Source organism: Penicillium subrubescens (genome assembly GCF_028828155.1).
Source record: "Penicillium subrubescens strain IBT 31985 chromosome Unknown utg000007l_segment0_segment0, whole genome shotgun sequence".
NCBI classification, from domain to species: domain Eukaryota; kingdom Fungi; phylum Ascomycota; class Eurotiomycetes; order Eurotiales; family Aspergillaceae; genus Penicillium; species Penicillium subrubescens.
This window is the reverse complement of record NW_026643157.1, coordinates 2,337,583-2,353,828: the sequence shown is the minus strand read 5'-3', so window position 1 is coordinate 2,353,828 and position 16,246 is coordinate 2,337,583. Positions and strand designations below refer to the sequence as shown.

Genomic DNA, 16,246 nt, shown 5'->3' with positions numbered 1-16,246 from the left:
TGGGAGCACGGGTGAAAAGTCCACATTTATTAACTACCTCCTCTCCATCCCCGACTAAGAGCAGTGGTACATATCGGCTCTCCTGCACCGCATGTTGCCGGTCCCTGACCTCAACCCTAGCCATGAAGTAACCCAGTTCAACCTGAAGTTGAATTATTAGCACCACAAAGACCAACTACACCTTCCCCCTCGCCCCCCTCAGAGCCATCAACCCGTCCAGCATCGATCACCCTGAGGCATGTCAGCCACCGCTCGAGATTGGCCACCACGGCCTCCGCCACAGCGACATCTACGGCCGCGTCCTGCCAGCTGCACGAGAGGACCAGGTCGCCGCCCCGGACAGCCGCCAGTGCCACACAAATGGCGGACGAGACGGCATTGGCGCCCATAACAAACTCGGTGTCCGTGATAGACCAGGTGGAGCGGTCCAAGGGATTTGACGGCCCCGGCAGCGCAGACGGCCGGCCCTTCCCGTGCGGAAGCCCATCGATCTCGCCGAGATTGGTAATGACCCAAGAGGTCCGCCGTGGGCGCTGTACTTCTTCGCCCAGGTGTGCCCGCCAGTCCTGCACGGCCAGCGAGAATCCAATCATGTCATTCGTGGTTCCCTGAGCGAGCTTGCCCTCGAGGTCTTTTCGCACCTGGGCGGCGGTGGTCCATATCAGATCGACCAAGGACGGGGATGCCTTGAAAGGGGAATCCTTGCCCGGTCCCACGAGCTGGTCGCCGGCCAGTGATTCACGGATCTGGGCCAGGATGTGCTCGTCAAAGGTATGGGTCGCAAGCGTCACGTAGTTGGACATGCCCTCCTCCGGGCGGAACCATGGATGGGAGGCAGGGCGCGACGGCAGAAAACGGCGCAGGTCCATCGCGGTAAGAGAGGACAAGGCCGGTGCGTCCCGGAAGTCCAAGAGGGGGGCCAGCGAGACGGCGATGAGGGCATGGAGCAGGCCGGTGAGGGTAGTTTGGTGTGAGCGGCAGGCGTGGATCAGCCGGCTGAGGTGATGGCGAGGCACGGTGATCCGACGCGATTGGGTTTGGAACGGGGTAGCCCGGATCGGGGCCCAGTGTGCCTGTGTTGGCACTCGGGGATATTGCGCCGTGGGCGTGTGGACTTCGCGGTTGAGGAACTGGCGCATGGCGTTGGGATGCACGGGGAATTGGACGATGAGCTCTGGGGGTGGAGCCAGCATCGCGCTGGATTCGGGTGGCAGCGTCAGGATGTGGTCCTGGAGCAACATCTCGCCAGCGAGGTCAGGCCGGTCATCTTGCAAGCTCTGTAGCAGGTTCGTATGGAAGATCATGGCGCTGCGGCCGTCCAAGTTGGTATGGTTGAAGACCAGGATCACCTCGATGGACCCCGCCGACCCCGAGCGGACGACGGTGACTTTCCATCCAGGCGTCGTCTGGTAATCGGTGAATCTGGCGTCCAGCAGTTGCGTCTGGCGCACAGGTTCGGTGTGCCACTCGATATGCTTGCCAAGGTCGAGCTGGTCCAGCCGGATCCAACAGGGCTTGTCCGTGTCCTCGCCCACCAGGCCAACATGCAAGGTGGGATGTTTCAGCACCACGCGGGCCACGGCTCTCTCAAACACGCTGATTAACTCAGATTGCCGGCATCGTAGGACCAGCGGAGCAGGTAGTGTGTACCGGCAGGCGAGAATGATCCCTCGCATCAAGTCCAGGCGCTGCAGGGCGATCTGGTAAGACTCGCTGTGTGCGTGGTCAGTCCCGTGAGCCGGAAGCCCTAGCTGGAGCCGTGGCCAACTTACACACACCCCAGCGAGCGGACGACGGCCATCGCTCACTTGTCACCTCGCTCTCGTTCAAAGACAAACCGTAGCATTCTCGGAGCTACAGATCCAGCCAGACTGTATCTCTTAGCGAGGATGCATTATCATCTTCTACTAGTGCCCACTCACGACTGGGTGCTCTCCATCCACGACACTCGCTGGGAGACAGCGAACAGCCACGTCGGCCGGTCGTTGCTTTGCCATCGCCATTGCTTCTTCGCGAGACAGAACAGAGCTGACAAGCTTTGAGGAAGGATTCTGATCTCTCTGCATCGGTCGAGCCGTGTCATTTCGGCCGAGCGGCTTTGATTCGTCGGCTGAAAATGGTGATGGTGGCGCCACGACCCTGGTCCATTCCACCCCCCTGGCGCCGACTGCTGGCCAGCGGCAGCCACCTGCAGTCAAGGCCACATCGCGCGCCGCTGGCTGGCAGCAGGCTGAAGATGAAAAATTGACCGATGACAAATCAAAGACGATGCCAGAGTTGATGGTCAGGAGAGCCTCCGTGGCGGTCGCGGGATAAAGACGATGGATCGATGGCCGACACCCGGGAGGGTCATCGCCGTCTCACCATCCACAGGCACCATGCAATCCAGTGAGATTGGGTATGGCGACGAGCGGCCAGAGCCCCAGCCCTTCGCCTCTCAGGGTTCGCCAACCAAGGGCGACGACGCCGCGGATGAGCCCCAGTACCCGACCGGCGCCCACCTCTGGCTGATCATTCTGTCCCTGTGCCTGTCGGTGTTTCTCGTCGCGCTTGACCAGACGATCATCGCGCCGGCCCTGGGGACCATCACGACGCAGTTCAATTCCCTGACGGATGTCGGCTGGTATGGCTCTGCCTACCTCCTGACGACCACGGCCCTGCAGCCGCTGTACGGCAATATCTACAGCCGCTTTGACGTCAAATACACCTTCCTCGCCGGCGTCTTCTTGTTCGAGCTCGGCAGTCTGGTGTCTGCCGTGGCACCCACGTCCAATGCCATGATCGTTGGGCGCGCCGTGTCCGGGCTGGGCACGGCGGGCATCTTCTCGGGCTCCATGGTCATCCTCAGCTATACGATGCCGCTGCGGAAACGGCCGGTCATGTTTGGCGTGTTTGGCGGATTGTGGGGGATCTCGTCGGTGGTGGGACCGTTGTTGGGCGGCGCCTTCACCGACCACGTTTCCTGGCGGTGGTGTTTCTACATCAATCTCCCCATCGGGGGCGTCGCCATGGTCGTCATCTTCTTCTTCCTGCGCATCACCCGTGCGGACAACCCGGCCGGCGAGTCGCTGGTGACGCGAATCAAGCAGTTGGACCTGCTGGGGGCGCTGGTCCTGATACCCGCGGTGACGATGCTCCTGCTGGCCGTGCAGTGGGGGGGAGCCAAGTATCCCTGGGGCGACTCGCGCATCATTGGGCTGCTGGTGGGCGCCGCCGTCACGACCCTCGTGTTCGCCGGGGTGGAGATCTGGCAGCAGGACCAGGGCCTCCTGCCACCACGCTTCTTTCGGCAGCGGGACGTGCTGGCGGCGATGATGTTTGCCCTGTTTGTCGGTGCCTACTTCTATCCGATTGTGTACTATATCAGTAAGTTGCCCTCGCCCCGATGACATGGAGGGCGTGCTGATGGCGTCCACCTCTACGCAGCCATCTACTTTGAAGCGGTGCAAAACGACAGCGCTATGACGGCGGGCATCAAGCTCCTGCCCTTTCTCATTTCGGTCGTTATCACGTCCATCCTGAGCGGCGTGGTGATCTCGACGTCGGGCTGGTACAACCCGGTCATCCTGGTCGAGACGGCCCTGCTGACGGCCGGCGCCGGGCTCGTCACCACCTTTGGCGTCCACACGCCGCTGCGCCAGTGGTTTGGGTACCAGGTGGTCGCCGGTCTCGGCACGGGCGTCCTCTTCCAGGCGGCGATCCTCGTCGTGCAGAACGTGCTGCCGCCGGCGCTGATCCCGCAGGCGACGGCTTGCGTCCAGTTCTTCCAGGCGCTGGGCGGCACCATCTTCCTCGCCGTGGCGCAGACGGTCTTCCAGAACGGCATCATCGACACGGTGCGCCGGGACGCGCCGGGGGTCAACCCGCACAGCATTATCGACGGCGGGGCCTCGGACGTCCGGCAAATTCTGGCGCGCATGGGGCGAGCGGACGCGGTCGACGCGGTGATTGGGGCCTACACGGTGGGCTTGCGTGATACCTTCTATCTGACGGCCGCGGCCGCCGGGTGCACGTTTCTGGTGACATGGGTGTTTTCCTGGAAGCGGATCCAAAAGGCCGTGGGGACGAGTGAGGCCGACGAGGCTGCGGTGAAAGGCGACGGCCTCGTTCCCGAAACTAAGGGTTAGTGTGTTGGTGTATGTTGTGCAAAATCAATATACATGGGTATTTGGAGAGTGGTGAATGTAACCTGGCGGGGCGGAGCTGTGGGGGACGAAACAAAGCAACAGAACCCAGATGTTGATGTGACAAGACCGACCTTGTGAGTTATAGAAGCTCGCTTGGTTGTTGTATATACTCTTTCGGCAATATTCTAGCGAGATAGTTAAACAGGTATGTCTTTATAAAAATAAAAAATGATAATAGGGCTGGTTGGACACAAGTGCTCTAAAGTCTGGCATCTCCCACCCAATTCAGAAGATATATTCTTGACTTGTCGACGCTTTTACTGTGCAGTTAACGCATACTCGCTGAGTTGATCAGCATATTGATGGTACCCGGGGGTTTTTTTTTTTTTTTTTTTTTGGATGCGGGCAGAGTGATATGTACTCCGTAGAGTCAGAGTTTATTAGTCTTAAGGTTGTACTGTTGTACCTTGGCATGCCAAGAGACCCACTATTATTTTGCCGTCAGAATTTCAGTTCCTGTAACTGCTATCTCGTGTCGACCTTCATATCTCAGAACCTGCAGTAGGATTTAAGGCAGTACCAGACAAATAATAGAACAAGAGCGGGACAAGTGTAGTGTAATCTTGATAATAACGCGTTAGCGCGTAAGTGTTTATGCTACAAAGTAAGGTAGTAAGCAGACAATAAAAGCAGGCGGTAAAGGAAGACGGTGTAGGACAGAAGAGTACCACAGTCCAAACCCTAATGAACGGCCACTGTATACTGTAGGGTCAGAACTCACCACCTATAATCTGCCTTGTCCACAACCGATCCCAGGAGTTATCTTCTAGAAATTGGGCAGGCTGGGTTGATTCTGAATCTATTCAGCTTCTCAGGTTTTACTAGATCTCTCCGGTCCCCGGCACCAGTAATGTACAATTTGATAAAAAGGGTGTGAAGCTTTGACCCCCGCCTGATTTTATTTCCTTGTATTGTGCTATAGAATGTGCATGCGACACGTCCCCCCTACTGGACCTTGAATGCCACTGTCCATCTGACACTGCCATGGGAATCCATCCTACCAGGGGACATTGGTGCCGTCGTAGACGTTGGGCCCCTTGGCCTTCTCCCATCCGGGGATCAACACCTTGGGGAACTGCCCGTTGATCTCAGCGTTGGGGCGGAACAGGATGTCCAGCGAGGCCTTGGCCCCCTGCTCGGGGGTCAGATCGGCCATGTCACCGCCGCCAAGATCGGTCTTCAGCCACTAGATAACAACCAACCGCATGTTAGAGCCAAACGGGGTACTTTAAATTGACCCCGGGGAGGAGGGAGAGGCATGGGCGTGGGCATGGGGTTGGGAATCACTTACGCCGGGAGCAATCGCCACAAAGGCAAAGCCCTCTTTCTCATAGTCCAGGGCGTACTGGACAGTGAGCGCGTTCAGGGTTGCCTTGGAGATCTTGTAGGCCGGGGCCGGCAGGTAGTGGGCCGCAGCCGCCAGCGTGATGGAGCCGAGTGAGGTAGTACTATCGCCAGTCAGCGAGGAAGCCCCACAGATTGACCGACATCACTTACATGTTGGCAACCTTTTTGAGAGAGCCCCGTTGCAAGAGGGGGAGGAACGCCTGAGTCACCCTGTGGACACCAAAGACGTTGATGGCCAAGCTCTCTTCGAGGTTATCCCTAGGGCGAAGAAAAAGAGTCAGCCTTGTCCATACCCGCACGACCACCGGCACCTACATGGACTTCACCCCGTCGCCGGCGTATTGGCAGACGCCGGCATTGTTGATCAGGACGTCCAGCCCCTTGCCCCCGAGCTGGGCCTCGACCTCGGCAGCGGCGCTCTTGATGGACGGCTCGTCGGTCACGTCGAGCCGCACGACCGAAACCCGTCCGGACGAGGCAGCAGCCACCTCCTTCAAGGCCGGGGAGTCGCCCCGCGCGGCGGCAAAGACCTTGCTGACCTGGGCGGCGGGGCGGGAGGAGAGTTCGCGCACGAGGGCGAGGCCGAAGCCCCTGGAGGCGCCAGTGATGAGAATCGAAGCCATTGCGGAGTCCCGAGTCTGTGCGGACGAGGATGTACGTTGGAATGGCAGATGGACACGGACACTGGGCCAGATTTTAAACCCCGTTGTTGGCCAGCGCCAGGGTCGAACGTTCCGATAAGGCTGGGGATGAGGACAAAGAAATGTCTGGTTGGTAAGCAACCACCCCATCCAGGAACAAAGGCAGTGAGGCAGTGGCCCGAATGACCACGGCGATTGATAATCCGTCGTCATCCATGACTATCTGCGATTGTCCATGACAATCCATCTGCGCGGAGGCGCTGGCCCCATCTGTGGACCGACGCCCGATGGATGATGGCTGACGCCCCTCCCGTGGGTCTCCCCTCACCCCGGGCCTATCGGCCGGAGCTCAGGGGTATACACCCCGCCCCCCCCGCCCTTCCCCAAACACCAAACAACCCTAGTCCTACCTGGACCCTAGACAAATTGCGTGCGGAGACAGACTGGAGCAAAATGGGAGACGGAGCCCTCACGATCGACTGGCGGCTCACCGATGGCCACGGCTACGTCCTCAACCGTCATCGCAGGCACGCGGCCGCCTGCCGTTTAAACCTGCAATACTACCTGTGGAAAGATGCGCTGACGTTCGACATCCATCCCGCCATCTATGCGTCGCTCTCGCCGACGGCCATCATCGCTGACGTGGCCGCCGGCAGTGGTATCTGGCTGACGAGCGTCTCGCGAGACCTCCCCGATGCGCAGCTCGAGGGGTTGGACTATGACCTGAACCAGACTCCGCCTCGCGACTGGCTGCCCAAGAACGTCCGCATGCGACACTGGAACGTCTTCGACGAGGTGCCTGCCGACCTCGTGGGCAAATACGACTACATCCACACCCGACTCCTCCTCCTGGTGGTGCAGGCACAGGACCCACGACCTATCATTCGGAACCTGCGGCGACTCCTCAAGCCCGGAGGGTATCTCCAGTGGGACGAGCTCGATACGGTCCATATGTCCATCAAGAAGGTGGAGGCGGGCCTGCCCACGCCGGCGCTGGAGCAGCTGCGCGACTGGTCCTGGGCCGAGGGTCGTCATGACTGGACGGTGCGCCTGGCCGACTTTCTGGCCGAGGAGGGCTTCGAGGAGACGGCCACTGACTTTGTGGGGGATGGGCTCGAGCTGGCGAGAGCGTTCAACGAGCAGCATCTGCTGACGGCGGAGGAGTTTGCAGAGGGGCTGATGAAGCTGGGCGAGTCCGAGGCGGCCGCCAAGTATTTCGGTATAGTGGAGGAGGCGTATACTGAGTCGCTGGCCGGTGCGGCCCTCTGCGTGCCCCGGGTGGTGTGTCGGGCCCGAAAGCCTCGGTGACGGGGCTTGCCTGTTGCAAGACATGCCATGAGCAGGGGGCAGGCACTGACGGAGAGAGAATTACACTCTGTGCTAGTAGCTTTTCATCAGAACTCCGACTTGCAGGCGAAGCAAATGTAGCCCGGCGTGTAGTCAGTAAGCCCGCGAATGAACATAGAGACTTATGTCGAAATACTTAGACCCATCATCTGATGACCTCGGATAATATCCCGGAGGTACGCTATGGGTGAGCATCAAGGGTTTAACCCGAATAATGTCCATGTCATTAAACGATAATGATAGCTTCTCCCGGATACATGGGAACCAGCCGCGATTGGTGATCGGATCATTTGCTTTGGGGTGGATAGTTGCACACTTTTAGTTCTATATCAGCTCGTTTCTTGAAGTGATATCGCGTCTGATACAATACATTATACATAAAAGATTCAAAGAATATAAAAGAAAAAAAAAAAGCATGCGACAATAGAAAACAGAGATCAATCTAATGAGAACTGTGGTTGTCCGAATCAGTGGACCATGAGTGGCCAACAAACAGCCTGCGGCAGGATACAACAAACATTGGAGCAATCCAGTCCATGCACAAGAAAGCACCAAACGAGGGAAGGCCATTGCCTATGTAGATGATGACAGAGCGGCGTCGGTGATGCCAGTGGCTCTGCCGCTGATACTCAGAGTCGGCTCCAGCAGGTCCAGCATGCTGATATTGACCCCCAGCGCCTGCAGGAACCAGTTGCGCAACTCGGCGGCAATCAGACTGTCGACCCCCAGATCCGCCAGCGACTTGGCCGGGTCGATGCTCTCGACATCGACAAACAGCATCTCCGCGACGGCGCGCGTGATGGCGCCGAGGACAAACGCCACCGTCTCCCCGCGGGCCTCCCCGCCGCGCGCAATCGCCGTGTCAAACGTACTGCGCAGGTGTGCCGTCGTCTCCTTGGCGCCTGGGTCCAGCGACGACCCCTGGAGGTCGGCGGCGTGTTGCTGGGCGTCGAGAAAGGCGCGCATCATGATGGCCACGCGCCCGTCGCTGTACCAACGGGGCTGGGCGACCCCGGTCGAGGCACGATCAATCTCCTGGCGCTTCCTGGCCAGCATACCGGCGGGATCGAGGTAAGTGTGCAGGTTGGCCGCCGACAGCGGATCCCCCCGTTGGCCTGCCCACTGGGTCGCCGCGAGGGCGTCCCCATTCGGATCGGCCGTCTGGTTGTTGAGGAAGACCGGCTCCGCGAGCGCCAGGAACTCGGACTCGCCGACGGCGAGGGCCTTGTTGCGTTCGAAGAGGTCGATGGTCATCGTGTCTGTCCCCACATCGGTCACCTCGTGGATCAGGCTGAATGAGACGGTCGAGGCCGGGAGACCCTGCCGGCGCCGGAAGCGCGCAAAGGCGTCCTGGAAGTTGTTGGCGGCCGTGTAGGCGCCCTGGGTGGCAAAGGCATAGACTGACAGCGCCGAGGTGGGCATGACGAAGAAGTCCAGCGGCATCGCGAGGGTGGCCTCGTGCAGATGCCGGGTCCCGGCCACCTTGGCGGCGATGCTGTCCTTCCACCGCGCAAGCGAGACCTTGTCAAAGGTCAGGTCGAGATAGGACCCGGCGGCGTGGACGATGCCGCGGATGGGACGGGCCGACGATAGCTGGTCAACGACCTGCATCACCTCGTCCCGGCTACTGACGTTGCACGAGATGCACTGGACGTCGATGCCACGCCCCCGAAGTGATTCCACGAGACTGTCGGCCCCGGGTACCTGCGCCAACTGGCGGCGAGACAACAAGGCCAGATGCATTGCACCGTGATCGGCCATCCACCGAGTCAATGACTGCCCCAGGCCGCCCAAGGCGCCGGTGATCACGTACAGCGCGTCCGCCTTGAAAGTCACCTGGGGTGGCGACGGAGCCATCCGGACGAGACTGTGGGGATTCTCAAAGCTGACGACCAGCTTGCCTGACAGCGTCGAGAAAGTGGCCAGTGCTGCCGCCGACTGACCCACATCCACGACCTCGATCTTGGCGAGAGGACCGATGGTACCTGTACGATAATAGCGGTCGACCGCATGCAGCAGGTCAGCACCAAGACCGGGATCCGACTCGAGGATGCTGGCCGTGTCCACGGAGCAGTACGTGGCGTTGGTCCGAAGTATATCCAGGGCCATCGTCGAGGGCGTATGCACCTCTACCTGCGCCACGTCAACGAGATGGCCCTGCGGCGCCAGTACCTGCATCAGGGCAGATAGACGCTCGCCTCGCGCGGTCCCGGTAATCACGTCGAAGGCGCCCTTGGCCGTGAGGGCCGCCGCCTGCTGGAGATCCCTCACCCGGCACGACGAGAGGACATGCGACCTGGGCAGCACCACGAGATCCCGAACGAGCACATTGGCCTCCTCGTCGGTGTCGACCAGCGCAAAGACGTTGGCCCCCTTGGCCTTGGCGAGCCGAATGCAGGCCTGGGCGACATCCTTGGCGCCGCAATGCACCAGGACCGCCTCGCCGCCCAGGAGCCGGGCGACGTGGTCGAAGATATAGACGGCCGTGGCATACGCCATGGGGATCGTGGCCATCTGTACGAGATCATCACCGGGTCTCACCGGGCGTGCAAAGGCCGCCGGCACCCGCGCAGAGCTGCCCAGTTGGCCCGGCCCCAGCCCGTAGACACGATCGCCGACCTCGACACCCGTCACCTGGGGTCCAACAGCAGTGACGGTGCCACTGTACTCGGACGACAGGTGGTTGCGGTCGATGCTGCCCGTCCAGGTATGGAGGTCGGCCCAGTTGACCCCCACGGCTGCCACAGCCACGTCGATCCACCCCGGCGCCAGGGGCTGCAGCAGCTCCGTGTACGGGGTAAAGTACAGCGAGTTGAGCACTCCGGGGGCCTCGAAGGCCGCTCGCACCGGGCCAGGACTGGCGGCCAAGGCTCGCTGTTCCATCTTGCGGTCGTGACTGCGGAGGCCGTAGTGCGCGTGGAAGCCGGCGTCGGGGACATGTCGACTCACCCACAGGCAGCCCTCCTGCCAGGAATACTCGCGGTCCAGGGGTTCCCCTTCGGCCTCTTCCACGACAGGTTCTCGATCGAGACGGAGCTGGAGATCCGCAATGCTGCGAGCGAGCTCGGTGGCCTCCGCGTCGCCCAGGGCAAAGTGGTCGGCATCGATGTCGACGGACAGGTACTGGCTGGCCGGGTTTTCATTCTGGAGGACACGCAGGAGGCCCGGAATCAAGGCGCCGTCGGGGCTATGTCCCGAGACGGTGCCGCAGCTCGTGATGGTGATGAGACTGGCGGCATGGCGGGCGACATGCTGGAAGGCCTGGAGATCGTCCTCGGCCGGATCCAGCAACAGGTGCTCGTCGTCGAGCAGGGCCACCACCCGACTTCCAGTGGTGACGGTCGTCGCATCCTCGGGGAACCGGCTAGGTTGAACGACTATCTGACGCTGGGCGAACTCCTCGGATATTTGCTTCACGAGGGACGGGTTCACCTTGTCCGTATGGAGCATCTGGACGGTTGGCTGGGGAGGAGACTCACCGGGCGACGGCAGCATGGCCGTCGACACCATCACTGAGGTGGTGTTGTTAGGCGCCGGAAAGTCGTCCAGCACCAGGTCCAGCCCGGAGAAGCCCGCCTGGCGCAGGGAAGCGTCCCAGCCCTCGACGCTCTGGAAGGGGGCGTCGACGCGGCCGTCGGGAATGCCTGCCCAGTAGCCGGTAAAGGTGCCCACGACGACGCCAGGGACGGTGAAGTGGCGATTGGTTTCCACCAGCACCAGACGGCCTCCCGGACGGAGCAGCTGCTGGCAGTGGGTCAGGGTGCGGTGCATGTTGGACGTGGCATGCAGGACCTGACAGGCAATGATGAGGTCGTAGGTCGCCAGCTCGTATCCCTGCTCCTGGGGGTCCGTCTCCATGTCGTACACGGAGAACTCGACGTCGTGCAGGTCCGCCATGGCATCCCGCGCCGCCGAGAGGAAGCCCGGGGAGTAATCGGTGAACATGTAGTCGCGGTACGCCTTGATGCCGTTGGGGCCCTGGCCAAAAGCGTCCATGGCGACGCGGGTGGCGCCCCCGTCCCGCCGCCAATCTCGAGGATGCGCAGGTTGGGGTTGGCGTGGGCCAGCCCCTCGAGAACGTGGTGAAGCTGGGGATAGATGCCCGTCATCAGCAGACCCGATTGATACAGCGGCGTCAGGAGCTCCTCGCCCAGGATGACGTCGATCCCAGTGCGGCGCTCGTGCAGGATGTCAGCCATGTTGTCGTGCAGGAGTTTGGCGATTCGGACTTCAATCACGTCGGTGGCCTGCTCGACGAGGTCGTCGATGGTCGACCGCAGGCGGCCATGGCGGGCGAGCCCTCGCGCCTCCTCCATCAGCTGCGATGCGTCGGTCTCGGTCTTGCGCACGATCCAGTCGAAGAAGTGGCCCACGTCTCCGGAGGGCTGCGGACGATCGGGACCCGTTGCAAACGCCTCGTAGATGCTGACGACGATGAAATGGGCCACCTTGTCGGTGATCCCCCAGAGTGGCGACTTGCCCACGTTGGCCTTGGGGGGTGGGTACATGCGCCGTGCCTGCTCGTTGCTCAGCAGGCGTAGATCTGGCTTCCAGACGAGTCGCGTAAAGGGGCTGCTAAAGGCCCGGTCCATGGCCTTGGTCTCGCTGGAGTAGCCGAGGCAGCGCAGGCCCTCCATCTGTAGCCACAGCTCACCGTTTGGACCCCGCATGCGCACATTCAAATGGGCGCTGCGGACGCCCTGCCGCGACCCCCGGGCAATGGCCATGGCCGAGGGGGCCGCCGTCTCGTGGTAGGCCAGATACAGGTGGGAGAACCGAACGGGCACAAAGGCCGTGTGTGCCTCGCTGGGTCGGCCGCCATGACAGGCAATCAGACCCAGCTGGATCGCGCCGTCCAGAGATGCCGGATGCAGTGCGTACCGCGACTCCCCGCCCGCCATGGAGGTTGAGTGCAGGTCGATGGTGGCAACGGCGCGTCTGGAAGCAGGGTCGACGCCAATCTGGGACAGGGGCTGGAACGCCGGCCCGTAGTCCAGCCCAATGGCCCGGAACTGCTGATACCAGGCACGGGTGTCCACCGAGCGGACGACTGGAGGGATCGTGTCCTCCGCATCAAGGCTGATTTCGGGGGCCTGGAGTTCGACCTTGACCTGGCCGGTGCTGTGCTCGGTCCATTCGTTGGACTCTCGCCCCATGGAGCTGATGGAAAAGGTCACCCAGGCGGGCGACGCGGCCGTGGCCACGTCGACCAGTTCCAGGCTCGTCATGACCTCGACCCCATAGTCATTCTCCGGGATGACGAGGGCCGTCTTGATGGCGACGTCGCGGAGGGACACGCCGGTGATCCTTGGGGAATCGGGAAACGTGTGATGGATGCGGGTCGCGGCCTCGACGGCCATGGCGAGGTAGGCTGCACCCGGTAGGACGGCATCTGGTGGGGGGAGAATAGGGTTAGCTGGGGGAGGAAGAGCCCGAGGATATTCGAAGAGATCACGTACCTGGAGCGAGACGATGATCTGCCAACCACGGCACATCCTTGATGCGCAGGATGTTGCACCACTGGGGCCGTAGTTTGGTGGTGCCGACGACCTGGGACCCGAGCAGATCGTGTCGGAGGATGGGGCGCAACCGGTATTCCTTGCTGGCTCGACTCTCGTGGTAGTTGAGGCCCGCGTAGGTGTACTGGTAGGGGGGCAGCTCGAGGCACGTACAGCCATGTTCGAGCCCAGCCCCAGCGACGGCATCGACGGCGTTGACAGCAGCTAAATCCACCGCGGCATTCCAGGTGAACAGGGTGCCCGCCAGCTGCAGGACAGAGCGGCGGCTGTCTTCTTGTCGCCGGAGGGTGGACGCATACGCGACCTTCTTTCCGGCCGCCTTCACGATCTGCTCGAGGGGGCTCTTCAGCGCCGGATGAGGCCCAATCTCCACGAGGCCATCAATCGAAAGGTCGTCCATGCTCACTAGACGTGTAATGGCCTCGGAGAACCGCACAGGGGACTCGAGGTTGGCTCGCCAGTACGAGCTGAGATTATCACCCACCTGACCGGGGGCTTTGCCCGGCGTGACGGAGGAAATCCAGGGCACCGGCTGATATCGACCTTCCGGATCAGAGACGAGGCCCAGCTGCTGGAGATGGGCCATGCCGTCCACCAGGTTATCCATGTATTCCCGGCCGATGGGACGCATATGGTGGGAGTGGTAGGCGTTGCCGCCGGTGTTCAGCTTCCGGTTGAAGAACCCCGCCGTCGTCAGCATGTCGGAAATGGCGTCGATGGCCGTCTCGTCGCCCGCGAGCGTCACGCTTCCGGGCGAGTTGATGGCGGCAATCTGGACCTCGTGGTCCCTGGTGTCGAGATACGGGGCCACGTCGTCTATTCCCAGGCCCACGGCCAGCATGGCGCCCTTCTTCTGGTTTCCAGAGACCGCTTGACCCCGGAGATACGCCGCCACGATGGCCTCGGCGGCGGTGATGTGGCCCGAGGCATAGGCGGCCGCGATCTCCCCCGAGGAATGGCCCGCCACCGCCGCGGGCCAGATCGACCAGGAGGCCAGCAGGTCCACCAGGCCAATCTGCACGGCAGTACAGATGGTTTGCGAGATACCCGCCATGTGGATGGAGGCGGCCTCCCCGGTACCCGTGAGGAGATCCGCGAGGGACCAGGACGGCGGATGCCGCAGGGTGCCGAGTACTTCATCGAGGTGGCGCATGGCCGTTTGAAAGACGCGATAGTGCAGCAGTTCCGCTCCCATACCAGGCCACTGGGCCCCCTGGCCTGTGAAGATGAAGGCCACGTTGGCAGGTTGCAGAGGGGCTCGTGTGATCCGGCCCTCCAGCTCGAGACTGGACCCCACGTTGTCTTGGTCGACGATGCAAAAGGCTCGTTGGGCCAGCTTGGAGCGCCGTGTGCCGAGGGTATAGGCCAGGTCGGCCAAAGACAGCTGGGGGAGTATCGGCCCCAACACATCTAGGTTGGATCGAAGGGAGTCTTCCTTATGGGCGGAGAGCGGCAGGAGAACGTACTGTCGGGTGGTTGCGTTGCGTACTGCGGTTCTCCTGAGTTTTTTCACGATGGGGCGGTGATGGCTGGAGGTTCCATTCTGATGCCCATTCGTATCGCCGTTTGTATGGCCGTTTATATGCCCATTCGTAAGTCCATATACATGATCGTCTGCATGGCCGTTCGTCTTGCCATTCAGGCCACCATTCGCATCGCCATTAGCGGCGGCCTTGTACACGCCCGGGGCCACGTAGTTGGGCAGCACGTTGTTTACATGGTCGATGATGCAGTGACCATTGGCCCCCCCATATCCAAAGGAGTTGATGCTGGCCCGTCGAAGCCGATCTGCGGGCCATGGCCGGACCTCCGTCACCGGCTCGATGCGGCCGTCGAGGAAATTGATGTTGGGGTTTCTGGTTTCCAGGCTGAACACCGGGGGAATTTCGCCCTTCTCCAGGGCCAAAACCACCTTCATCACCGATGCCAGGGCGCTGGATCCCTCGCCGTGGCCGATGTTGCTCTTGACCGAGCCCACCAGCAGCGGATCCTCGGCCGTCCGCTCGCCTGCAAAGACTCGTCCTACCGCGGCCACCTCGATGGGATCCCCGACGTAGGTGCCCGTCCCGTGGCATTCAAAGTAGCTCGTCTCGTGGAAGGGAAGATCCCCGGCGTTGCGGTAGGCGTCGCGGATGACGGTCTCCTGGCCCTGGGCACTGGGCCGCGTGATGCCCCCCGTCCGGCCGTTCGAGTTGATGGCCGTGCCCCGGATCATGGCGCGGATGGGCGACTGATCTGCCACGGCGAGGTCCGCCTTCTTGAGGTAGATGGCCCCGTATCCTTCGCCGCGGGCGTACCCCTCGGCGCGCGCATCAAACGTGTGGCAGCGGGATGAGGCGGACAATGCCCCGAGCTTGTCGAGGGCAATCTGGACTCCGGGGTCGGCAATCCAGTTGGCGGCGCCGACGATGGCGGCGTCGCAGTCTCCTGCACGGATGGCGTTGACGGCAAGATGCAGGGCATACATGGACGAAGAGCAGGCCGTGTCGACGGTTAAACTGGATTGTAGTTTGGCAATGAGCAAGCTGTGACTGCGACTTTCTCCCAGGGTATGAAGGGACCAACGTAGGAAGCGACATACCTTGGTCCATGAAAATTGAAGATGTAGCTAATCCGGTTGGCCAGAATACTGGTCCCGGCGCCGGTAAAGGCATAAGGTCTAGGGTTGTCCCAGTCACGACTCTGGATCATCCAGTGATCGAGGCAGAAATTGCCCACAAAGACACCCGTTCGCGAGCCCGAGACACTCTCCCAGGTCTCGCCGGCATTCTCAATGGCTTCGTAGGCCACTTCCAAGAGCTTCCGCTGGGAGGGATCCATCGTCTCCACCTCCATTGGGGTCATACCAAAGAAGGCATGGTCAAAGAGCCGGGCATCCTCGCTGGCGAGGAAGGCGCCCTTCATGGAGAAGGACCCGGGACGATCGGCATTAGGATGGTGAAAGCCGGCCGTCGAGAAGCGCGGGCTGTTGAATTCCTTCCAGCCATCGACGCGATCTCGCAGGAACTTCCAGAACTGCGGGGTGCTGTGGGCGCCCCCGGGCCATCGGCAGCCTGTGGACGATCAGCCCTAACTCAGCGATAGGGTCCATCCACTCCCGTGGGGGACGACTTACCCATGCCCACAATTGCTACGGGCTCATGTTGAGAGTTGGTCATGTTGAATCGATACCAAGCAAGATGCCTGAGCAGGAGGACCTAGGGAT

At 61.4% G+C, this 16,246-nt stretch overlaps 5 protein-coding genes across 5 annotated transcripts; 2 read left to right on the top strand and 3 right to left on the bottom strand.

Moving 5' to 3' along the window:
• Positions 1-137: 137 nt before the first annotated feature.
• N7473_010627 (alcohol acetyltransferase domain-containing protein) lies at positions 138-1,801 on the bottom strand (the record flags this gene model as incomplete). The annotated part of the gene is made up of 2 exons (XM_057156566.1): positions 138-1,713; positions 1,773-1,801. The coding sequence occupies 2 exons, from the start codon at positions 1,799-1,801 to the stop codon at positions 138-140; spliced, it is 1,605 nt and encodes a 534-aa protein (XP_057005221.1).
• A 577-nt stretch (positions 1,802-2,378) lies between these two features.
• N7473_010626 (MDR family MFS transporter) lies at positions 2,379-4,127 on the top strand (the record flags this gene model as incomplete). Its single annotated transcript, XM_057156565.1, has 2 exons — positions 2,379-3,366; positions 3,427-4,127. The coding sequence occupies 2 exons, from the start codon at positions 2,379-2,381 to the stop codon at positions 4,125-4,127; spliced, it is 1,689 nt and encodes a 562-aa protein (XP_057005220.1).
• A 612-nt stretch (positions 4,128-4,739) lies between these two features.
• N7473_010625 (SDR family oxidoreductase) lies at positions 4,740-6,359 on the bottom strand. Its single transcript, XM_057156564.1, has 4 exons — positions 5,850-6,359; positions 5,685-5,792; positions 5,479-5,635; positions 4,740-5,373 (listed from the first exon to the last, which is right to left on the bottom strand). Exons 1-4 carry the CDS (start codon positions 6,323-6,325, stop codon positions 5,185-5,187), a joined length of 930 nt encoding a protein of 309 aa, XP_057005219.1. The 5' UTR covers positions 6,326-6,359; the 3' UTR covers positions 4,740-5,184.
• A 269-nt stretch (positions 6,360-6,628) lies between these two features.
• N7473_010624 (class I SAM-dependent methyltransferase) lies at positions 6,629-7,483 on the top strand (the record flags this gene model as incomplete). Its single annotated transcript, XM_057156563.1, has 1 exon — positions 6,629-7,483. One exon carries the CDS (start codon positions 6,629-6,631, stop codon positions 7,481-7,483), a length of 855 nt encoding a protein of 284 aa, XP_057005218.1.
• Positions 7,484-8,095: 612 nt separating this feature from the next.
• On the bottom strand, positions 8,096-16,199 carry N7473_010623 (polyketide synthase 5; the record flags this gene model as incomplete). Its single annotated transcript, XM_057156562.1, has 5 exons — positions 8,096-11,500; positions 11,602-12,914; positions 12,982-15,539; positions 15,623-16,094; positions 16,157-16,199. The coding sequence occupies 5 exons, from the start codon at positions 16,197-16,199 to the stop codon at positions 8,096-8,098; spliced, it is 7,791 nt and encodes a 2,596-aa protein (XP_057005217.1).
• Between the last annotated feature and the right edge of the window lie 47 nt (positions 16,200-16,246).

Coding starts and splice junctions, on each gene's coding strand:
- N7473_010625 (XM_057156564.1), bottom strand. CDS start 6,325: ATGGGGTGGTTGCTTACCAACCAGACATTTCTTTGTCCTCATCCCCAG. Junction 5,793..5,849: donor GGCGACGGGGTGAAGTCCAT/GTAGGTGCCGGT, acceptor TCTTCGCCCTAG/GGATAACCTCGAAGAGAGCT. Junction 5,636..5,684: donor CTCAAAAAGGTTGCCAACAT/GTAAGTGATGTC, acceptor GACTGGCGATAG/TACTACCTCACTCGGCTCCA.